We start from the raw sequence: 25,168 nt of genomic DNA, 5'->3' as shown, positions 1-25,168 counted from the left end.
AAAAAAAAAAAAAAAAAAAAAAAAGAAAGGTGAGATTATAGCATAGTGAGATATAAATCTTTTCTCTCATTGAGTACATATTATTAGACAAAATAACAGGAATTTCAAAGATATATGTGGTTTTTAAAAAATAGTTTCTTATTATGTCCTTTTTTTTTTTTTTTTAACTACCCAATCCTTTTTCATCACATTCAAGTAGGCCTCTATCCAGGGCAGTCTCATAGGCCCTCCCTTACTTGGAAGGCAGGAAGCTTTTCCAGCCAGAAGGATGGTGGAGCTTGGTGTCAGAGTCCTGGGCTCCAGGCCTTGGGCCAATCACAAAGACTCCCTGGCTCAGGATCCTGTCCGTTTAAGTACTAAAATAAGGAGGGTCCAGGATTCCTGTTCTTTCTTTCCTCTATTAACTCAATATCTATTTAACCTGATTATAACAGGGTCTTACTCTGTCACCCAGGCTGGAATGCAGTGGCATGATCTCAGCTCACTGCAGCTGCCATCTCCTGGAATCCAGTGATCCTCCCACCTCAGCCTCCCGAGTAGCTGGGACCACAGGTGTGCACCACCACATGCCGGCTAATTTTTTGTATTTTTTTGTAGAGGCAGTTATTCACCATGCTTCCCGGGCTAGTTCTCAAACTCCTGAACTCAAGAGATCCTCCCACCTCTGCCTCCCAAAGTACTGGAATTACAGGTGTGAGCCACTGTGCCTGGCTAACCTGATATGTTTTAACTCAATGCATTTATTATTTTTTTTTTTTGGCATGTAAGTCTGAGGGATTGGAATTGTTTATTATAAATTATTTTTAAGTTTACTGAGAAGATGAAATCATCAAATTTGATGTTATGAAATTCAGCAAAAATTTCATAAATAGCCATTAAGTGGGTATCCAAAGACCAACCTGACCTTCCTTTACCACAGGGATCCCCGAGATGTGTCGCTCTCAGGAGCCTCTGAGGAGAGGCGCTGGGTGGGCCTCCAGTGCATGCTCCCGCCCACAGCATTTCCCATTACCCCAGGATCAGGCACTTGAGGAAGGGGAAAACCCTGAATAACTAGAAATTTCACAGGTAAAAAAATATGTGTCATGAGGTTAAAAAAAAGAAAAAGCAGCATGTTAAATATGAAAAAGTGGCACTGGTGGGGTGGGAGACAGTGTGTTAGTTCTCCCCTCACAGACAGGAAACAATAGATTTGATTAAATCTAAAATTGTTAAATGTTGCCTTGGGTCTGTATAAGAAAATAGGTGTCTTCTCAAGTCCCCTTCTACTCACTATCCCCTTCCCTCCCAGAAAAAGAAGCTTCTTTGCATTTTGACTTCCAGAGACTTTAAACCAATGGAAGTCTACCATATTCGTAGTTGAAACCAAAGCAACATTGTACCCCCAAATTCTTGTAAATATTGAACAAATACATGAATGGCGTGTGAGGCCTTCCTATTTCTCTCCCTCCCCAAACATGTTAGTCTGAGTATTTATTTTTGATCACCAGATGGACATTTATATGTAGATTCAAAATGTCTATACTTTATTCCTAACTCCTTGCTGCGCTAATCTCTCTCCCCCGGAAAGGCCTCAATGATTTTTATGGCTGTGGAGCTGGGGGAAATCTCAAAAGTTTTCCCAGCATCCTCCATCTCTCCGCATCCAAACTCCCCCTGGCCTAGTTAAATCCATTTTGTGTTAAGGGCCTCCTTCCAGGAAAGCTTTCCTTGTTAGCTTTTGGAGTTCCCTCCAGGCCAAAGAGATGGATTTTACCAACCCTGGCAGGTACACAGGCTCTCAATCACTTTCTGTTGATAAGAAACTAGGCAAGAGAGTAACACTGTGAAGGTGAAGACGTCTTAAATATCAAATGTATTTCACAAACTCCACAATACCTTTAAGCAGATGCAAATGGGAAACCCAACAGGAAATTGATAGAACCTGAGCTTCTGATCACAGCTGCAACTGGAATTTCCCCCCATAATTTTTTATTATGGTAAAGTACTCATAACTAAATTTATCATCTTAACCATTATTAAGTGTATAAGTTCAGTGGTATTAAGGATACTCATAAGGATAGCCATCACTATCATCCATCTCCATAACCTTTTTCATCTTGCAAAACTGGAATTGTGTCCTCATTAAACAATAATTCCCCACTTTCCCTTCCTCCTAGTTCCTGGCAACTACCATTCCAACTGATGTTTGCCAACAGGTGTGACCCACTCACAGATCTTAGGAAAAAAAGTAGATTTTTTTTTTCTTTTCTATTCATCAATTTAGTTTTCTGAAGGGACTAAAGTTGGGCTCAGACTCAAAGAATCTTCTTTCCCTAGATGACCCAGTGGACTCATTATTTGCTCATTCCTTGTATGTCTCTGAACTCAATTTAAGATCTCGCAGCTGGACGTGTCACTCTGCAGTTTGCTGCCAGTGCTCCTAAACCCTTTTTCCCAACAGACAGAGGAGGAAGAAGGTGAGAGGAGAGGACATGTCCAGAATCAGCTGAAAAGAGTTACGGAGAGGAAGGCTGCTGGCCAGCAGAAACTCAAGAAATGGGGAAGGCTCCCTGCAAATGTGCTTTGGTTTCTGAATCCCATCAGCCTGCCTGATCCTTCCCGTCCTTCCCATACACTACTCTCTCTCATGGAAGCAATCAGAGCACATTGAAGGGGAAAATAACTGTGTGTCTCATGCATAACAGGCCGTCAACGAATATCTGCTGAACTGAACTGAATGGAATTCATTAATTGGCCACGTCTCTACTTGGCATGGATAAAATTAGAAAGATCCAGCTTCCTCACCTTGATACTAAATGGCATTTGACTATGATTGTCACTTTCAGAAAATCAGATAGGATATTTTATCCTATAACAATTGTTACAACAGTGAGCACTTACAATGTGCCTGGCTCGTTGCTAAGTGCTTTATAGTGATTAGCTCATTTAAGCATCTCAGCTATTCCAACATTCCTACATAGGAATGGCATAAGTGAAAAGGGGTTATGGAATGGCTCATCATGAAGTTCATTTGCATAGGTACTTTTACATAAGATTGAGGAAATGTCAATCATTATATACCAAAGAATGGAGGTTTGCTGATTTAAAAAAAATTATATGTGGGACAAGACTTCTCCTGTCACCCTTGTTGTTACCATAAAGTAGATTTTATTGTTTCCATTGTATAGATGGAGAAACTGAGAGTTTCGGAAATTGAAGAGCTTGCTTAAAACCACACAGCTAGTGCATGGTGGTACTGACCAGACCAAAGCCCAAGTCTATCTTCTTCTAAGCTGTAAATGTATAGTTGTTTAATCATATGTAGAGGAAGTCAAAGAAGTATACAGACCTAATCTGAAGATATACTTCTTATTGTTAATATTGTTGTTTTTTGAGATTACAGTCAGAAAAAAATGTAAAAATTTTTAAAAAGAGGTGAAATGAAGTGACTATCACTGACCAGCTTCTAAAGAAACTTTTATAGTATAGTATTCTCGTGGCACAGAGAAAAGGAAGTCCCATTCATGAAGTATATTCTACTGCTGAGAACTCAAAATGCCAATTGCACAAAGGCTACTCCTCTATGAAGAAAAAAAATGCCTAGAGGGAAATATTCCAGGGGAAGGACAGTCCCTGACATGAACAATACCCACTGTTAGTCTGAGGAGGGAGACAGCACAGCATGAAGGCTGGATTCAGCCAGACCTGGCGTCAAGTCCTGGCTCTGTCACTTTTTAGTTGTGAGACTTTTGATCAGGTGTTTGGCCTCTCTGAGCCTCAACTTCCTCTCCTCTACAAATGAGCAAAATATTTTCTACTTTATAGGATTATTGTAGGGGTTAGTGAGATCATTCATTCATTCAGCAATGATTTGTTGAGCATCAGTAGGTGTCAGGTCCAAGACCTCTTACTGAAATAATGTATGTAAATAGCTTTCCTCTGTACCTACATTAACAGATACTCGTTAAGTAGTAGCTAGTACTGTTATGTATCCCCTTATTTAAAGAAAAGAAATACTGACAAATGCAATAAAACTGCATTGTATTTCATGGCTCATTACTGCATAGCTTTGGGTCAAATATATTACCAAAAGGCCAAGCATAATAAAATAAAATTTAGATACACATTTTGATTACTAAAGGGGATAGGATACTGTCCACACTCCGGCCAGGATGAGGGAGTAGAATGGGAAGAAGGAATCTGGCTGCTTCCTCAACACTTCCTGTTCTACCTACAAGCAGGGGCCAGGATCGCCACTAATACCAACACTCCTCTTTGGTTCTGTGGTCTGCCAATGTGATGGAGGAGCTGGCTATAGGGCAGGGTCTGTCTGTGCTGGCTGCTTTCACAGCTGTACCAGAGGCAGGAGAAAGTGAAATTTGATAGGGGTGGATGCAAGACCTATACAACCAAAGTAAACACACCTCATCAGGCTGGTTCAGGTCCTTGAGGTGCAGATCTTGAATAAGATACTCCACGATGCGCACATGATTGCTCTGAGCAGCAAAGTGGAGGGCATTCATTCCATCCTGAAGAGAGCCAGGGGTGGGGGAGATACACAGTGACCTCAGAACTTCCTCTCTCCTGCAATGGTGAGGTAAGAGCTTTTGTCCAGGTGTGACCCACATACCTACCTGATTCTTGGCTCTCTGATCTGCTCCAGCTTTAACCAGCATGAGCATGACCTCAAGGCTCCCAGACCAGGCTGCAAGGTGAATTACTGTCAAGCCATGCTTCCCCAAGAAGACAGAAAAAGAGAATCTATCACTCTGATGAGCCACAGCATATACTGCCTCATCAACAAAGGCCAAATTAATACTAGATTGTTGAAAACTAAGAAATAGAGAATTTAATACACAGCAAAAGTGATATTTCGGTTCTATGGGGAAAAAAGGGTATACTTAATAAGTGGTGCAGGCACAAGTGGTTCTCCATCTGGAAGAAAATAAAATGAAAAGCTATATCATACCACACTCACAAAATAGCACACAAACAATAAACATATTAGAATAAAATCCAGACTATAATGTACAGTCTCTTAATTCAGAGTGAGAACAGACAGATAATAAACAAAGTCAATTAAAAATGACAGATTTTTAAAAATGTATCTTTAATAAAGATAAATGGTTATTCTCTAATCCATGAAGCACACTTACCTATGGAGAAGAAAAAGACAAACTCAGAAAAATGGACAAAGAAAGGAAATGGAAATGATTATTGTTTAAGTATCTGGCAATATCTATTAGAATTGAAAATACAACCAGCAATCCCACTCCTGGGAATCTATCCCATAAAAATAAAAATGTCATTACCTAATGCTATATATATAAGGATATTAAGTGTAATACTAAAAACTGGGTACAAGGTAAAGGCCTATCAACATGGGAATGCTGAATAAGTTATGGAATAGTCAGATTATATAATGCAAGCATTAAAAATAATGAATTAGTGCTACAACAATTGACTTGGAAAGATTTCCATGAGTTTTGCTAAATATGGAAAATAAGATTGAGAATAAATATGATATAATCCCATTTGTTAAAAAGGAGTGATTAAGAAAACCCCATACATGTATATGTACATATCTATATCCATCTATAGGTGCGTTGGTGGGTAGGTAGGTAGATTGATTAATATAGATATGTCTATGTGAGCAGGAGAAAAGTACAGAAATAAACATATATATCTCAGATTGTTAAGTATAGTTACCAGAGGAGGAGAGGGAACACACAGGTAAAAGAAACACAAGTTATAAAAAGCATCTCATTTATATAGATGCTACTTAAAATACTTTATTTATACAAAATTATTTCGATTTGTCTGTGTGCAAACACATGTGCACAAAGTTGTCAGACTGAAAGAGACCAGGATTTACTGACCCGTAGGGATGCTGTGGGCAGTTGTATGCTGACTTGTCTACCAAATAAGCAGGGAGAAAAGTGTGGAAGGAAGCGTAGCCAGCAGTTAACATTGGCTATTTTAGGGAGGTGAGATTCGAGGGACATAAGCAAAAACATGCATCTGCACGCCAGGCCCTAAGTTAGAGAAGCAGCATAGGGCAGACACTATGAGCCTGATCTTCAGGATCAAGCAGAACTAATCTCAAATTCTGGTCACTTTCTATCACTTTCAAGTATGGGGATCTTGGTGAACTTAATTCTAACTGTCAGCTTCAGCTTCCTTATCTGCAAACTCAAGTGTGCTTTTCTGTTTCCTTTAGCCCCACGAAAAAGTAATCCATTTCCTCAGTACAAGTGCCTGCCCAAAGTAAGCTCTCACACTACATTTTATTTCCCTCTTCTAATCAGTTGTGTTTGTGATCTGGAAACTGTTTGTCAGATGTACACAGTATGAGTAAATGCGTAAGGAATGAGGGCCTGCAGCACACTTCTACTTGTGAAGTGCATAAGCCTTCTGGCATTTATTTTGGCTGCCCCCAAGTTGCACTAATGTATTCTCTTATTCTCAGTAGAATTCACATTGGGAGAGTAAAACAGCCAAGTCCCAAATTATTGAGGCATAACTCTAAACTGGTGATTCTCAACTGGGGGTGATTTTGCCCCCAGGAAACATTTGGAAAAATGTATGGAGACATTTTTTACTGTCATGCTGTGGGTGGGGGGAGGTTAATATTGGCACCTAGTAGATAGAGGCCAGGGATGCTGCTAAACATCCTGCAATACACAGGGCAGCCCCAACCACAAAAAACTATCTGGCCCCAAATGTCAATAGCACCACTGTTGAGAAACCCTGCTCTTAATGTGCATATCCTATCAAACTTATATTTCAGCTGTCACTCTAGAGGGTGCGTTAGTCCATTTGTATGTTTACAATTCCAGCATGAAGAAGACTCTTCATTTCTGGACTCCTTGTCCCAAAGAGAAATGATGTACAATGACTGACTACTTGAGGTTCTTCAAAGCATGTTCCCTAAACACAATTCCACCTCTTAATTTGGACTTCCCTACAAGTCAATGCTCTATGTTTACTAATACTAAATCTGCTTTCAAATATGAAAGAGACCAGAAGGCCAGGTGCGGTGGCTCATGCCTGTAATCCCAGCACTTTGGGAGGCCAAGGCGGTCAGGAGATGGAGACCAGCCTGACCAACATGGAGAAACCCCATCTCTACTAAAAATACAAAATTAGCTAGGCATGGTGGTGCATGCCTGTAATCCCAGCTACTCGGGAGGATCGCTTGAACCTGGGAGGTAGAGGTTGCGGTAAGCCAAGATTGCACCATCGCACTCTAGCCTGAGCAACAGGAATGAAACTCCCTCTCAAAAAAAAAAAAAAAAAAGCCAGAAATATTTGAGACAGGTGACAAATCACTCTTTGATAGGAGAGCTATTTTTTCCCTAAGAGGTAATTCCTAATTTCAAAGCAGCCTATATTTTAAAATTCCAAGCTCCGATCATAAAATCTAAAAGCTGGGAATTCAAGCTGCAAACAACCTAAGTCTCTAAAACCACAAATTCAGAATGGAGCCATTGTTCCTCAGAGGTAATGAATCACGGCTCACAGATGTAAACTCCCTGAGAAGAACCTCCATAAAACAAATTCTTCTGGTGTGAAACTGGCATGCCTGAGACTACTTAAGACCATGTGTCACAAATCACACTCACAGGTGGCTCATGAAGCTCTGTGAAGTGTACATTGCCCAACAGTCACTGACAACCTGTCCTCATTGCCAGTCTCGTCATAGGTGAGGTCAATAATTTCCTTTGGGGAACAATTCTATGTTAGGAGCTTCCCAGAGATAAGAAGCTCTGTGAGCAGATGTTTTTATCCTCTGAGCACCACTTGCACCCACCTGGGATTCTTTACTCCTGTCTGGAGTAAGACCCTCCATTTATCCAGTCTGCCTATTCCCAGGACTTGGGGGTGCTGCTCACTTTGGTCCCTAGCATGCAGTGCCTTGAATGGCACTCAGCTAGTACAGTCTCTGTCCTTGCTCCCCAGAGAGATTGTAGGCCCTGCAAAGCCATGACTCTATCGCATACCAGTGCTTCCCGAAAACAATCACCTGGGAATTTTTTTTTAATGCGGATTCTGATTCAGGCCTGGGGTGGGGCCTAAGATCTTGCATTTCTAACAAGCTTGCAGGTGATGTACATGCTTCAAGTCCTGGCACCACACTTTAAATAGCAAGGACTTCTGTCTAGTTGAATCCTCAGTAGTTGACACTGAGACATACGCACAACAGCCACTGAATAAATATTGAGGGTGAAGGGGATCAACTGTTAGCTCTTTGCAAATGGTGTTAGAACTTAGAAGAAGTCAAACTCAAGGCTCATCATTCAGATAAAGAAGCTGCCAGATTGGGGCAAAAGTGACCTTGCTTGAATTATGAAAAACATTTGACTAGTTATGGAGTAATGCCACTGTAGATGATTTAATCAGTTATAAACATATTTAACTTAGTGAAACCTTCAAAGCAGGAAAAAGAGACACACCAGGAATTACTCTATTGCCCACCTGACATTATTTCAATCTTCAAGCAAAGTTAAGAGAAACAGTCATGCTTCAGAGACAAGGTAATGCAAACATATATTTAGAAAAACCTCAAGGAGAACAAGTTGGTGAAATATCTCTCCATCATTTCCGGAATAATTTGAAGGGGTGGCCTACCCCTCCATACCTGTGGGCGTTTCTCGTTAGGTGGAATGGGAGACTTGAGAAAAGAAATGATGGAACGAGAGACTTGAGAAAAGAAATGAGACACAGAGACAAAGTATAGAGAAAGAAAAAGTGGGCCCAGAGGACCGGAACTCAGCATACCGAGGACCCACGCTGGCACCGGTCTCTGAGTTCCCTTAGTATTTATTGATAATTATCTTTATCATCTTAAAGAAAAGGAAGTGGCAGGATAATAGGATCATTGTAGGGAGAAAGTCAGCAGTAAGACATATGAATAAAGATCTCTGTGACATGAATAAGTTTAAGGAAAAGTGCTGTGCCTTGATATGCATATGCAAACATCTCCATAAACCTTTTTAGTGCATAAAGAGCAGCATTGCGCTAGCAAGTCCCACCTTTCGCCCTAAGGCAGTTTTCTCCTTTCTCAGGAAACAGAACGTACAATGGGGTTTTACACCGAGATGTTCCATTGCCCAGGGACGGGCAGGAGACAGATGCTTTTCTCTATCTCAACTGCCAACAACCGCCAAGAGGCCTTCTTTCCTCTAGTACTAGTCCTCCTCAGCACAGACCCTTCACGGGTGTCAGGCTGGGGGACGATCAGGTCTTTCCCTTCCCACGAGGCCATATTTCAGACCATCACATGGGGAGAAACCTTGGACAATACCTAGCTTTCCTAGGCAGAGGTACCTGTGACCTTTGGCAGTGTGCGTGTCCCTGGGTACTTGAGATTAAGAGAATGGTGATGACTTTTAACCAGCAAGCTGCCTTCAGGCACTTGTTTAACAAAGCACACCCTGCACAGCCCAAAATCCTTTAAACCTTGAGTCACCATAGCACATGACTCTTGCAAGGACAAGGTTGGGGGTAGGGTCACAGATTAACAGCATCTCAAATACAGAACAAAACGGAGTCTCTTATGTCTACTTCTTTCTATATAGACACAGTAACAGTCTGATCTTTCTTTCTTTTCCCCACATAATTGATTTGCACTCTGACACAAACCAGATCTGTATTTAATATATTAGAAACATGGCAATCCTCAGATATGCTGTTTAAAAGAAAAGATGCAATCTAATCTGGCAATGGATACATAGATGTTCGCTGTATGCATCCTGGCTAACCCGGTGAAACCCTGTCTCTACTAAAAAATACAAAAAAAAAAAAACTAGCTGGGCGAGGTGGCGGGCGCCTGTAGTCCCAGCTACTCGGGAGGCTGAGGCAGGAGAATGGCGTAAACCCGGGAGGCGGAGCTTGCAGTGAGCTGAGATCCGGCCAGTGCACTCCAGCCTGGGCGATAAAGCGAGACTCCGTGTCAAAAAAAAAAAAAAAAAGGTGTTCCCTGTATGATTCCCTCTACTTTGGTATAGTAAAGATTTGGGGTTATGGTTCTGGTTAAAACGAAGTAAGCACAGTCCACTCTGTCTCTCCCACCAAAACAAATAAAATCTCTGGAAAGAATGCATGGAATGTACACCTACTATATGCCCACACACATTTTAAATTAAAAAGTAAAAACAAAGAATGCATGGAACAGCTGAGGACTCTGTAAATGGTATCAGGTGGATTGGGGGGAAAAATCAGAACTCAAAGTAAGGACAATCCTGCTGTGACTTTCCAGATTTTTCTTTTCCTCCCATACCTTCCAACTTGGACTTGAGGCAGTGCAAATCATGGAACTGTGCCCTGGGCACAGTCAGAAAGATTTCCAACAGAAGCTCTCTCATTCTGGTCTAAGGAGGAGAAGGGAGCCCCTATAGAACAGAGAAGGCAGGGGAAAATCTCTGCTTCATTTTTCCCTACAGGCCCTGCCCCCTCCCCCCAAGCCAAGCCCCACTCCCAAAGCTACAACTTGACAGTGGTAAGGGTAGCAGCAGTGGCTGGGCAAGCACCTTAAAGTCCGACATAGGGGAATCTTTCTCTCTGACCAGAGGAACTGTGGTCATAAAGCACGGTGGAGGAAGAATCCAAATGTTCTCTTGTTACCCTCCCCCACTTGGTCCTGGAGGCAGACCTATTTATGGAAAGTACACAGCAGGGCTGGGAGACCACAGCCTTGGCTTTCCAGTCAGAGGACCAGGAAAAGAGGGTGGGGAGCTGGAAAATGTAGGGGAGTTGATCATGGAGAAGATGGAGCCTGAGAAAGGGATGGCATAAAGTTGTGTGTGTGCTCCTGGGCTCACCCCTGAGCTGTTTAATAAGCCTATTTAGTATCAGAGTTCATAGAGCAAAGTCAATATTTAATGTCTCTGGGGCCAGTTAGCTTCTGTCTTCCACATCCCAGATTCTACTCTGGACAATGATCTTGCTTTTACAAATGCATGCTATTGGTCATAAAGTCAATATGAGAAAATAAGCAAAAACCCAGGTCCCATAGGTAAAAGGGAAACAATTTAGTCCCCAAATACAAAGAGCACATATATGTATATTCTCTGAAGAGACGTTTCCAGAACAAACACTGCCAATTAAAATATTTTGCATGTATGTGAAGAAAAGATGTCTGGAGTGATCAGATTCTCCCTGTACATTGGTTATGCTCCAATTTGTTCTACTCAAGATGAGCTTACCTTATCAGCAACATCCACCCTGGCCTTGTGTTTAAGCAAGAAATCCACTGCAGATAAATGATTTCTCCCCACTGCAAAATGCAGGGCTGTGCGGTTCATCTGAGGAAGCATAATTTATGTTTTTAATCACTGATCATTATTTAGTGCTTTTAGGTTTCCTGTTTCTTGAATGGCCATACTTTTCTATTAGGTGTTTCTATTTTGATTGTTTGGCTCCACTCTTTGCCTTTACCTTTGAAAGTTGTGAGAATTGTGTCCAGCCGAATTCTGCCTTCATTATGAGATAACAGCAGAGAATTTGGCAATCCACTGAAGGACACGCCTCAAGCTGAAATTCTTGTTTCAACTTATATTGTATTGTAGCATTATGTTGTGGCAACATAATGGGTTTTGTTTAGAAAGTAAAAGTTGGATTTCCCCCTTATATAATCATTAATAACGGTAAATTTTTCTGCTTAGAATATCCTACTAATGCATAGCGGAAATTTTCCTAGGAATTCAATCCACTCATGTTCATTCTTCTCTAAGTTTTTGGACTGTAAACTTTACTGAAGCAAATAAATTCCTTCTGAAAGGAAGAAGGAAGGGAGGAAGGGATAAAAGAGCGAAGAAAAGAGGAAGGAAAGAAAGACAGAAAGGCAGAGGAAAAGCTATGACCATCTTGCTCCAAAGGACAGTCCATGTGGTGCTCCTGGGATACCCAGAGAGAGTCTAATACATTTCAGACAATGAAAGTTTTGCTTGAAAGTGATATGAGTCATAATTCCCATATTCTAGACACTGTTTTTGCTTCCAAAGAAGATGTCTGGGCATGGCTTTACTATTCTTTGTTACACATAAATAAGAAAAAAAATGAGAACTGTTTAAATATTTGATTTTCTTGGTAGTGTCAACCTAAATAATAAGAGAGACTTTCAAAAGAAAAGATATTTATTTGGGAATAAAGCATTGCAACGGGAATATGCATGTCATAGTAAACTATGTGTGTATTTAGGGAAGTAAAAGAAGACAAAGGTTTTTAAAGGAAAAAAAATGAGGAGGATTACATAACTGTTTTGAAATAATTATCCTTTGCTGCAAAGTTCAACAACAAGCTGACACCAGTCTTAGATTAGACAGGCAGTTTCTGGGCAGATGTCCTTGCAGAAGTATTTTCTGTGTAAGGTTGTGATGGCCTTTGTGTGAGGTTGTGGGTTTTGCAGTCTTTTGTGATAGTTTTTGTTATCAAGTATTCAAGCACGAGAACCCTGTCTTCATGGCCTTCCCCAGCTCTATTTGTCAAGGTTTTCTTAATATCGGTGACCCCATTTTGATTCTGAAAACTTTCACAATAGCTAAACCAGTGATAAAATAAGTTCGACAAAACATGAGTTATGGCTGGGCACGGTGGCTCATGCCTGTAATCCTAGCACTTTAGGAGGCCGAGGTGGGTAGATCTCCTGAGGTCTGGAGTTTGAGACCAGCCTGGCCAACATGGTGAAACCCTGTAACTACTAAAAATACAAAAATTAGCCAGGCATGGTGGCGTGCATCTGTAATCCCTGCTACTAAGGAGGCTGAGGCAGGAGAATTGCTTGAACTCAGGAGGTGGAGGTTGCAGTGAGCTGAGATTGCGCCACTGCACTCCAGCCTGGGCAAGAGCGCAAGACTCTGTCTCAAAACAAAACAAAACCAAAAAACCCATGAGTTATTATGACTTTGTCTGAAATCTGGAGCTTTGCTCTACTATGTCAAATATGGGCTTATAAGCTCCACTATTAACTTTACTTGTGAATAAGGATGTAAGCCAAAATTTCACCCAAGATAATTCAATAAAATTACTTATATTTTAAAAAGCTCCATCGTCACTGGTTTTAAGGAACTCTCCAAGTAACCATGTCAACGATTTGCTGTAAACAGCAAACAGATGTCATGAGAAAGCATAATACAATTCATTAGGAATTTATAATAACTTGCCACGCTGTAAGTTAAAGTGTATTCGATTGTACTATCTCTCCAAGTACTTTAATATTAAAAAAAAGTTTAAAACAAAACAGAAAGTTGAATATGGAAAAATGTTAAATGGTTTAAACAGTATACTAGAGAATCTATTTCCTGCTACTTGGAAAAGTGATTATTGCTTCACTTACTCCCACAATTAACCTTTCATGGTCAAAATAATCTTCAAAGATACCTATCCATAAATATTTTTGAAACTATGCAAATATCCCCTTCAAAGAGACTTGCTTACTTCTTTTCTTTTCCTTCCTTTCCATCTTTTTTCCTTTCTGCCTTTCCTTCCTTTCTTGATTCCTTTTTTTTCTTTTTGTCCCTAAAATTGTTACGCTACAAAATTTTGCTGCTTTCCTATTCTAGGATATCTATGGAACATGAACACTATATACACTCATAACACATCACACACACACACATTATACACATAGACATATCAATCCCCACACTTATCCCCACACATAAGCACAAAGGCTCCCGACACACATGCACAACATCTTCCACTGCATCTGGTACATGATTTCAGATTCTGCAGCTTCAGTTTCTAGGAACTTACTGCCTGCGATAAGATATAGGTTTTGTGAAACCTGAGTTTAGACTATTTAGGGAGTCTTCGTTAAAGCCAGAGTCAGAAAGCTTAAATAATTGCAGTTAAAATGCCTTATAATTTTTCAGATTTTACAAAATCATATAGTCATAGGAATATATTACCAGAGCCCTCTCAGTGCCTTACAAGGGGCCTGTACAAGCAAGGGCCCTGAAGCTTATGCTTCATTTACCATTAAATAGTAAATCATTTACCATTAAATTTACCATTAAATACAATTACCCACCACCCAGGTGGGTGCCACACCCACCTGGAACCACTCCACAAATTGTCCTAAGCAATTGACACAGCCTCCAACCTTCACTTTGATAAACCTGGCCTCAAAGGACTATCAGGAAATCCTCACAAAAGCAAGCAGTAGAGAATCCAAATTTATGGCAGTGGACTTTCCCTCTGCTAAAACCCAGGGACTTAAAGAACAAGTAAGAGCCAGGTTTTAGATAAGGCCTCATTGCCCAAGAGGCAGACACACTACATTTCAAAACCAGTACAATGAAAATCTACATGCCTCTTTAGATTTTTAAATTTGTAAAAACAGAACCACACAGGACATCATTGGCAAGAAAACAACCCAGACTGTGTAGCAAAAAATGTTCTGCCTTTCCAGAATGTGTAAGGCCAAGCTGATCCACAGGCGACAATCCAGGACCAGGTCCAGGCCTATAACCCCGACAGCTGGCTTTACCTATAACCCCAACAGCTGGCTTTACTGCCCACCCACAGACTTTGAATAGATATGCATGAAGATTCGGTGCACTGCCCTTCTTGGAAGAGGAATTAAAACGCACAGAGCGGCTTCCACTGTTTGACTCCACCTTTTAGCTTAAACACCCTGGGATTACCAACAAAGGAGCGCTCCCTTATCTCAGCCAGCACCATGATTTTTACTTTTATTATTATTTCAGATGTCCTGTGTAAACCCAAGCCATTACTGGAGTAGTCACTTGTCATATTTATGACTTCTACTCACATTGTTCACAGCATTAATGTTAACCTTGTTTTCAGACAGCTTCTCCATAAGATCCAAATTATTGCTTTTAGCAGCATTCTGAAAGCTTCTCTCATTTGGCAGTACTGAAAGAAAGCAAGGCAAGCATGAACTGAGGGAATTTAAGGAGGCCAAAGAGAAAGCATATTTCATAGGGCAAACCTTGTAACAACAGCCTTGAAACGAAACAACAGCCTTGAGTCTTTCACATTTCGCTATTTTTATTTAGGACACAGAAACTTTGCTTCAATATCTTATAAAACTGTCGTATCAAGATTCAATTTTCTCCTCATGCTGCAAGGGTTTTCACACCCTTAAAAATGTTCCTGGCCCCAAACAAAACATTATTCATGAGGACCACCCTGAAGTCAGTAATGTGGTATCTGGCTTAGAAGGTCAGAAGGCGGTAGACTTCCCAGGGGACATTGTTTGTAAAAAACCTTGTACAAGATTAGGCAGGGAGGAGTCCAAATGCTCCTACAGCTTACAGAGATAAAACTGTTGTCTTCAGAACTCTATACAGACGCCAGGCCTGCACGAAGAAAATTTCAAAATGCAGCCCATCACACATACAGACACAAAGGTAAAGGGGATGAAAATGTTTTATTCTCATTGATATAAAAACACGAAGTAGATTGACATCTATTATAAATGTCATATTTCACATACATATACACATTCATATGGTAGGCTTTATTAACTGTCATAGAGAAGATTCCAGGGTTTATTGAGTTTTTTTGTTATGTAGGGGAGTAGAGGGCTCTCAGAGGACCGCCCAACACGAAGGGATAAGACCAGAATTGAGGTTAAGTAGGAGTCAATAACAGACCATCTCCAAACAGAAAGGACCTGTAAGAGAGGTTTCTGTATGTGTGTTGCTGAATAGTTTCCTAAGCGTTTGCTTGTTTTTAAATGATACTATCATGACATTCAATGTTCCCCAAGTTTTTGCCGAAGCAAAGACCCTTAAGGATACTGCCAAGTCCAATCAAGGACCAACCAAGGAGTATCTTCTTGGGAAATATTGTTATGGGCTGAATTGTGTCTCTCCAAAATTCGTATGTTGAACTCCTAACCCCAAGTACCTCAGAATGTTGACTATGTTTGGAGATAGGGCCTTTACAGAGGTAATGAAGGTAAAATGAAGTCATATGAATGGGCTCCAATCTGATATGATTGGTGTCCCTAAAAGAAGAGAGATTATGACGGACACACACACACACACACACACACACACATACACACACGGAAAACCAGGTGAAGGCAGGGAGAAGGTGACCATCTATAAGCCAAGGAAAGAGGCCTAAGAAGAATCCAACTTTTCCAACATCTTGATGTTGCGCTTGTAGCCTCCAGAGCTGTGAGAAAATAAGCATCTGTGGTTTGAGCCATCCAGTCTGCTGTACTTTGTCATGGCAGCCTAAGCAGACTCATACAGATTCACATGTTCATTCTTTCTGTTACCTGGATCCTTCTCTTCCTTCCTACCCCTACTCTTGTCACCATTCTAGGTGACTTCAACCTCCTCACAGATGATTAATCCAACACCTTGGCCTCTTAGTTCCCTCTAATAATCTTCCGCAGATCTGACCTCAGTCATCAAATTTCAGAGACACATTCCTGAATTCATTATCACTCAAACTGCACTACCTCTGAAATCTTGACTTCCAGAATCCTATTCTTTGACCACAACTTCTCATCCATTCAGCTCAGCTGCTCTAGTTCTCCAAGTCCAGAAATTCTGCAACCTCATGAAGTCCTCCAGTCCACAGTTCTAACCCTTTTTCATATTCTTCATTTCTGTGCCCTTACTTCCCTCCTTACCATGTTTAGATTCCATGGTGCCAGTTTGTTTTTGCTGCTGTAACAAACTACCTGACACTGAGTAATTTTTTAAAAAACAGAAATGTATTTCACACATTCAGACCATAGCATATGGTCCACCTATGAAATCACTTCTATGCAAACACCTCCCTCACCATTCTTTTCCTCCATTAGACTAGTTGGTCAGAATCCTAATTCTGAGATTAAATCCAACTGCTACTTGCTTTGTTTCTGTACCTGAACAGCTAAACGGTACTGGAGAAAAACACACAACCATGCTGTGGTAAACATTGCTAGTGTTCATCAATATCTGCTTTTTCTCTTCTACCTGGTCACATGTGTAAGCCCATATCCCAGCCTGGATACAGCTAGATGAGGTGTATCCAATGGACTGAAAGCAGAAGTGATGGCAAGTCACTTTGGGGCTGAGTCAGTGAAAAGCCTGTGTCACCCTCTAGGTCTCTTTTCCCTGCCTTATCAACACTGGAAGCCATGTGTTTAAATGAAGGGGTCACAAGATGGTGGTACCTCCATCAACTTGGTATTGGGAGATAATTCTCTCTGGGTCTCTCACATTTCTGCACATCTTACAAGCAAAAGCATTGACTGGCTTTGCTCTTTACTATCTTTTCAAGGATGTTTGTACAGTGAAAAGCCTTGACAAATAGAGATATTTTTCCTCTGGAGCAAAGGGCAGGTTTGCTTGCAGCCTTGGAAGAAAGCAATGGTAAGGCATGCTTACTGACTATTACAAACAATTTGGGTTCCCTAAGTGCAGGATTTTTCTGTAACACAACCCACTGTGTGTGCAGGTGTCATTTGGCATCTCTATATCTCCCTGTGGGAATTGGGGCTTGGAGAACTGACACAAATGCTAACACTCTGGCTACTGCTACTGCTGTGAGTAATGAAATCCATCATCTCTGATCCAAAAGTGTCTTCTGCCAGCATCTCTATCACCTAGTAAGCTAACTTGTGAGATTATAAGTAGGGTAAAATCCCATGGTCCTTGACACCTGGGTTCCTGAGAGACCCTCGCCAACCTATTTTGGACATGCTACACGAGCAAGAAATAGATTTTTCTTTTAAAGACGGAGTCTTGTTACGTTTTCCAGGCTGGTCTTGAACTCCTGTCCTCAAGTGATCCTCTCACCTGGGCCTCCCAAAATGCTGGGATTATAGGTGTGAGCCACCACACCCAGCCAGAAATAGATTGTTTTTATGTCCAGTCACTCAGACGTAGGAGTCATTTATTGCTGCAGGAAAAGCTTACTTTGTCCTGATTGATACACATGCTAACAGGTCTCTTAAATTCTTCCCCACTAATCTCAGCACGACTAGCTAGCCTCTACATTTCCCTTGTCTTCCCTTCTTCAATATGTCATATCCTTTCCTTTCTCCTCAAATATCTGAATTTAGTAATCTACCTAATTTACTTCCTCCCACTACCATCACCTAATTCTCAGTCAATACCGTTGCCTCATAGTGAAAACAGAAGTAGTAGGACACGAATTCCCACATCTTCCCACCTAGGTGAATCTACCAACCTACCTTCATTTGTATATACAGGATGAAGCATCCCTGTACCTAGGAAAGGCCAACCTCTACACCTGGGCTCTGGATCCCATCCCCTTTTTATCTTTTCAAGTGTTTCATATGTCAGTCTCTTGGAAATTATGTCTTCTTTCCTCTAGATCACTTAATCTCTCTCCAGTGGATGACTATTATCTTATTTTCCTTCAAAAAATACGGAGATGTCATAATACCCTAAGTGTAAAAAACCCTCCTTTGACCCCAGCTTCCTTTCCAACTGCTGCTGCATTTTTCAACTTTCCATTACCCCAAACTTAAGTATTCTATAATTGCTGTCTCCATTTCTTCATCTCAGTCTTGTCTCAACCCATGCTAATCAGACATCTTTCCCACTCCTCTACTGAAACTGCTCTTGTTGAGGTCACTCCGTCTTGCCAAAACCCAGTCATTATACCCTGTCAAGTGCATTGAGCTCTTGGCAACTGTGACACAGAGGAACACACACCCCTTGTAACATGTTCTTCTCTAGAGGTCTGGTAAGCCAACTGTTGCTTTCTAGTCTTTTCTACCAGCTCTTTTTCCTTTGCTTGATCTCCAACTATTGGAATGCCCCAGGGTTTATATAAAACAAATAACCTGTTGATGTAGGCATGATTCCTCCATCTTACAGATGAGGAAACTGAGATATTCAAAAGTTATACCACTTGTTCATGCTTTATAAGTGATAGAATTGTCCTAGGCAGCCTGACTCCAACCACATCACCCTGTCTCATGGCCTTCACTGCACTTACCTTAAATTATCTTATTCATTTATTTGCTTACTTATTTTATTGTCTATCACCCCTCTACCACAACAGAATGTTCCACCAGAATAGGGGTTGTCTTGTTCTCTCCATCCCTACATCTAGAACATGCCTAGAAAACAGTTAAGCCCTTGAAAATATTTCCAGAATGACTGAATGAACACTATATTGAGGAACTGGTGTACAGCTTCCAAGCCTAATTTAGGAAATAAGGCCGTCCTAGCCAGTAGGCTTGGATGGTGTGCCCCGTTAAGAGACTTGAGTACTGGGCCGGGCGCGGTGGCTCAAGCGTGTAATCCCAGCACTTTGGGAGGCCGAGACGGGCGGATCACGAGGTCAGGAGATCGAGACCATCCTGGCTAACACGGTGAAACCCCGTCTCTACTAAAAAATACAAAAAATTAGCCGGGCGAGTGGCGGGCGCCTGTAGTCCCAGCTGCTCAGGAGGCTGAGGCAGGAGAATGGCCTAAACCCGGGAGGCGGAGCTTGCAGTGAGCTGAGATCCGGCCACTGCACTGCAGACTGGGGACAGAGCGAGACTCCGTCTCGGGGGGAAAAAAAAAAAAAAAAAAAAAAGAGAGAGACTTGAGTACTGGGAATGCTGAGGTGGGAGGATCACCTGAGCCTGAGGAGGTCTGTGATTGCACTACTACATTCCAGCCTGTGCAACAGAGCAACAAGACCCTGCTTGCGGGGGGGCCGGGGTCGGAGGCGGGTGGGGAGTGGAGGGTGCCGGGGAGAGACTTGACTCGCTTTCAGCTTTTGAACTGCTTAACAACTGCCTTAGTTTATACTGCACATTATTCCCAAGGCATAGATGATCCACTCCATGCTTTAAAACTTAAGTGCAGAAAGATAAGTGATTTATTTAAAGTCAGACAATAAATCGGCGCATGAGTCACGATATAGGAGATAAGAGCACATGAAACTCTTATTTGCAAAAGGACTTAATCATTATTTTAAAAAGCCTCCTCCTGAATTCGGAAGAATAATACTGTCCTTTCACCCACAGTACATGGTGGGGGTGGATTCCAAAGCCGAAAACCAGCCAACAAGGGGTGCAGCGGCGGAGGCTGGGACTCGGGGTCCCAGGGCGGAGTCGCCGCGCCAGTTTCACTCCCGCAGCTTCCGGAGGCGCTGCACTGGGTACCTTTTTAAGTCCCTTCGACCCAGCCCGCCCCGCAACCTGATTTTCTGAGACCTCGTTTCCGGGACTCACGGAGCTCGTGTCCGGCAACTGTCGTGTCCTCCTCTCCAAGCCCCTTCCGCTTCGGGATCCGGGACAGGGCCCTCCAAGGCAGGGCGTCCGCGCCCCTCAGGTCCTCCCTGAGACCCTTGGCGGCAGCAGCCGCCCCGAGCAGCAGCCCCCCTACCGTGGCCCCGTGGCCCCGGGAGCGCCCGGCGAGGTCCATGGTCGCCTCCGCGGACCCGGAGCGCAGGGCCAGACCCAGACCCAGATCCAGACAGGCCCAGGGCGCGAGGCTGGACGCTGGCAGGTCAGCCCCGCCGGAGCGCAGACCGCTCTCTGTTGTGGCGGTTCGCTGGGCAACAAGCCCCTGGTTTTCCAGCCCTGCCCTGACTTGGGCCGGCCTGGGAGAATCCGCCCTCAGGTGTGGCGTGCACTGTGCTTAAGGTTTGGTTCTCCGGGGAATAAAACATCCTGCGAAATCTACAAGCCCCAGTGAACTCCCACTTCTACTCTACCACTTCTTTGTACAATATTAAGAAATGTCAAGGTTGAATTTATAACCAACACTATAGGAACTTCAATATTAAATGATTTCTAAATGGGCTTCCAACATTTTCTTTTGAATAAAGAAAGACTTGATTTCTCATTTGAAGACCACACAATTATAATCTCTCCTGGCGGATTCTTTTGAAAAGTGAAATAATACAGAAGCAAGTCAAATTCTGACCCCCCAAATAAACTTCAAATAAGAAAGGTAATCAGGTTTTCATTTATTTTTTATTCTTCTTACAAATTTACAAAAGATGTATCATTTTAATGTAAATTATGTAATATCAATTTCATTTCAAACTTGTCAGCTTTTTCCTTCAAATTATTGTGCACCCAATTTGAGGCATTGAATTCAAAACAATGTTTCCTTGTCAATGAAAACAAATGACAAAATATTATTTATCAGAACACCACCCGTAACCTCAAACTTTCCTTTTTTAAAAAAGGGAAATGGGCCTCATGTTTGTAATAGGGATATGATAAAAACAACAGCAGATAAGTTGAATTGAGTATTATGCAGAAATATCAGACAATGTACTAATATGGAAAGTATAATATGTAAATGGAAAAACAGGGCACAAATTATATGTGTATGTAGCATGTTTACAAGTAAAATTCTAAAAATCAGAAGAAAATACCCACACAAAAGAAGGAATAATAGTGAAAACAGCAGCAGATCAATGGAAAGCATAGTCAAGTACAGAAAGATCTCCCAATCTGGGCAACAAAGTGAGAACCCCTCTCTACAAAAATTAGCCAGGCATGGTGGTGCATGCCTGTAGTCCCAGCTACTTGGGAGGCTGAGGTGGGAGGATGGCCTGGGAGGCAGAGGTTGCAATGAGCCAAGATTGTGCCACTGTGTGCCAGTCTGTGTGATAGAGCCAGACCCTATCTCAAAAAATAAATAAATAAGAAGAAGAAGATCTGAATTGTGTTATCCAAGTTTGAAACTGCTTTCAAATTCTAAACCAAGAAATTGACTTTTAAAAAAATCTTCTTATCGATGACCAGAGAAAATGCATCATCATTTTATGCTATATAGCCTTGTAATAAATAGTATGTGGTACTGTGGCCGGGCGCGGTGGCTCAAGCCTGTAATCCCAGCACTTTGGGAGGCCGAGACGGGCGGATCACGAGGTCAGGAGATCGAGACCATCCTGGCTAGCACGGTGAAACCCCGTCCCTACTAAAAAATACAAAAAACTAGCCGGGCGAGGTGGCGGGCGCCTGTAGTCCCAGCTACTCCGGAGGCTGAGGCAGGAGAATGGCGTAAACCCGGGAGGTGGAGCTTGCAGTGAGCTGAGATCCGGCCACTGCACTCCAGCCTGGGCGACAGAGACTCCGTCACACACACACACAAAAAAATAGTATGTGGTACTTATCTTACTCTACCAGATGAGACAAAAACTCCAAAGCAGTGCATTATGTGAAACTCAGCCATAGCTGGACTTTACTTCCCTGAGAGCTTGGGCTAAATGAGAAGTTATGAAGTATACTGTGGGAGGTATTTTCTTTTTCACTCTGTTTCAAATATCAGGTTACTTCTCAAGCAGAATATTAATTCTAAGTGTGCTAATACATAAAAGCTTGCTCACATGAGCTGGCCCTACTCATCTCTCTAATCTTGGGCCCTACAATTCTTCTCCATTCTTCAACCAGTGTTTCCTGGTGGAGAGCCATCCAGCTTTTATTTCCTCCGTTTGCCTAGAACCTCTCTCCCCCACCTCCACTTCCGAATTTTTCAAATAGTTTTGATACTTTGTATCAGTAAGGTTTCAGGTTAAATGTCACTTCCTCAGAGGAGCCTTCTCGGATCATCTTATTCTAAAAGTGTCCCCTACCTTCATGTTCCATTCTCTTATGCTGTTTCACTTTCCTTTGTAGCACTTACCATTGAAATGTCTGTATTTGTTTAGTGTCTGTTTCCACAACCAGAAGGTAAACTTCATGAATACAGTGATTTTTAAAAGTCTGTTGGGCCAGGCGTGGTGGCCCATGCCTATAATCCCAGCCCAGCAATTTGAGAGGCTGAAGTGGAGGATGGCTTGAGGCCAGGATCCTCCAGGAGTTTGAGGCCAACCTGGGCAACTTAGTGAGACTCCAGTCTCCACAAATAATTTAAAAATTAGCTGCTGCTGGTGGTGCACACCTGTAGTCTTAGCTACTTGGGAAGCTGAGATGGGAGTATGGCCTGAGCCAAGGAGGTCAAGGCTGCAGCAAGCTGTTATCATGTCACTGTATTCCAACCTGTGTGACAGAGCAAGACTCTGTCTCAAAAAAAAAAAAAAAAAAAAGTTTCCTACTGCATCTCCAACAGCTACCCAACCTGCAATAAGTATTTGTCAAATAAATATGGAACGCAATTTAGCCATGTGAGCAGTAACTTGTCTTTGAGTCCTGAAAGCTTTAGTTTTTTCCCTAAAGGAAGGTCTAGACTAAAAAAATATGTTCAATTCTGAAGTAAACCTTTAAAACCAGATCCTGTTCAAGGATTCCATATTTTTAAAAACATCTCCCTAGATTTCTCTTTGCCCTCCTCTACCAGATGATTTCTCCCTTGACTCCCACTTTGTATATTCACCTATTATAGCCCTCCCTACATTGAATAGAAACTGTCCCTGGAGTGGCTGTCCATTTTTTGAGGGCAAACATGTCTTAATAATCTTTATGTCCTTTATCCGCTAGGATTCAGCTATAATTAATAGGAAAACCCAAGTAACTATGGCTTAAACAGTTTTTTTATTTGCTTCTTGTGAAAGTCTCAAAGTGTGCAGGCCAGTGCTGATATGTCTCTGTTTTACAACGCCCCGAGGAATCAGCCTCTGCAGCCCACTACTCCACCATCCCCATGTGCAGCCCTTATGTTTAGGTGTAAACGGCAGCATCTGCTTCCAGGCAGCAGGATGGAACAGAGAAATAGAAAGAAGAGGCAAAGAGAATGCTACAGCTGCAAGAAGGGAAGTTTCCCAAAAGCAACCACACATAGCACTTCCTTTTTTTTTTTTTTTTTTTTGAGACAAGGTCTCGTCTAGCTTTGTCACCCAGGTTGGAGTGCAGTGGTGCAATCTCAGCTCACTGCAACCTCCGCCTCCCGGGTTCAAGCGATTCTTTTGCCTCAGCCTCCTGAGTAGCTGGGATCACAAGCGTGCCACCATGCCCAGCTACTTTTTGTATTTTTAGTAGAGACGGGGTTTTACCATCTTGGCCAGGCTGGTCTGGAACTCCTGACCTCAGGTGATCCACGTGCCTCAGCCTCCCAAAGTGCTGAGATTACAGGTGTGAGACACCGCACCCAGCCAGTACTTCCTTTTATATTAGTCAAAACTCAGTCACATGGCTACCTCTAGCCGGGAGGGTGTGAGCTGCAAGGATGGGAGATATATTGTAGTCATCAATTCTGTAACCTCTATTTTTCACACTATCACATATTTTTAATTGAGATACTAAATTGTCCACCTGAATTGAAGTTGAGTTATTCCAGAAAGGATTTGCATATGCTTCCGCCAGTCACTAGGGACAATACTAACCTCACTTTAATTACATTTTCTGCTTGAGCTCTTCAGGACGATACCATTTGTGTGAATTCAGATTACAAGCCTACATGTGTGCTGGTTTGTGATTCAAATTCTCACTGGCAGTCCCTCCTTCCAACCAGTGCCAAGGTTGAGCAGGCAAGTTGCTTTGCTCCCTCTTTCTTCATGGAGGATTTCTCCTTTATCCTTGCTCTGAAGGTATAAACCTTGGTGTCCCATATTTATGCACTGGTAACCTATTAGACTCCCTATCTTAGGTATTATTTCTTAGTGGTTTATAAAGAATTGATGAAATACAGTAGTCTATTCTGGGTGATCATGTGCCAAACTAAAATTCTAATAATATGGCAGAAAAGTAGAATGTTGAAGGACAACCAGGATCTCTGCCCAGAATTGCTAGCAAAACCCAAAAAACCTTGGCATATCTCACACTTGTGGATGGTTTCAGAGATCACATTTGATGTTTAGCATATTCTAAGAGGAAAAAACTTTTGAGCCTTCATAAAAGAGAACTAGATTTTATCCTAGAGCTGACCCAACCTTTTTTTTTTCTTTTTGTCTCTCTCTCTCACTCTCTCCACAGACACCCAAGAACATGAGTGATATTAGGAAAGTATTGTATATAAAAATGCACAAGATGATCTAGAGCAGGGAAAGCAACTGGTGCAAGCTAAGCAATGAGTTAGACAGCTAGATATTAGACAACTGATAAGAACCTGATAAAAGACATGGAAAGAAGTGTTTTCTTTTTTTTTTTTTTTTTTTTGAGACGGAGTCTCGCTCTGTAGCCCAGGCTGGAGTGCAGTGGCCGGATCTCAGCTCACTGCAAGCTCCGCCTCCCGGGTTCACGCCATTCTCCGGCCTCAGCCTCCCGAGTAGCTGGGACTACAGGCGCCCGCCACCTCGCCCGGCTAGTTTTTTTGTATTTTTAGTAGAGACGGGGTTTCACCGTGTTAGCCAG

The 25,168-nt window shown here is 42.1% G+C and overlaps 1 protein-coding gene across 1 annotated transcript in view; it reads right to left on the bottom strand.

Annotated features, from left to right (window-relative positions):
- The window catches only part of ANKDD1B (ankyrin repeat and death domain containing 1B), a 53,860-nt gene extending 33,512 nt beyond the window's left edge, over positions 1–20,348 (bottom strand). Inside the window, exons 1-5 of the mRNA XM_025388770.1 lie at positions 20,156–20,348; positions 14,759–14,862; positions 11,190–11,288; positions 4,617–4,715; positions 4,407–4,511 (exon numbers count right to left, since the gene is read on the bottom strand). Coding sequence (XP_025244555.1) covers positions 4,407–4,511; positions 4,617–4,715; positions 11,190–11,288; positions 14,759–14,862; positions 20,156–20,348 — 600 coding nt within the window. The remainder of the gene's footprint in view (positions 1–4,406; positions 4,512–4,616; positions 4,716–11,189; positions 11,289–14,758; positions 14,863–20,155) is intronic.
- Between the last annotated feature and the right edge of the window lie 4,820 nt (positions 20,349–25,168).

This window comes from Theropithecus gelada, chromosome 6, assembly GCF_003255815.1.
Source record: "Theropithecus gelada isolate Dixy chromosome 6, Tgel_1.0, whole genome shotgun sequence".
Classification (NCBI taxonomy): Eukaryota; Metazoa; Chordata; class Mammalia; order Primates; family Cercopithecidae; genus Theropithecus; species Theropithecus gelada.
This window is presented reverse-complemented; position numbering and strand designations above follow the sequence as displayed.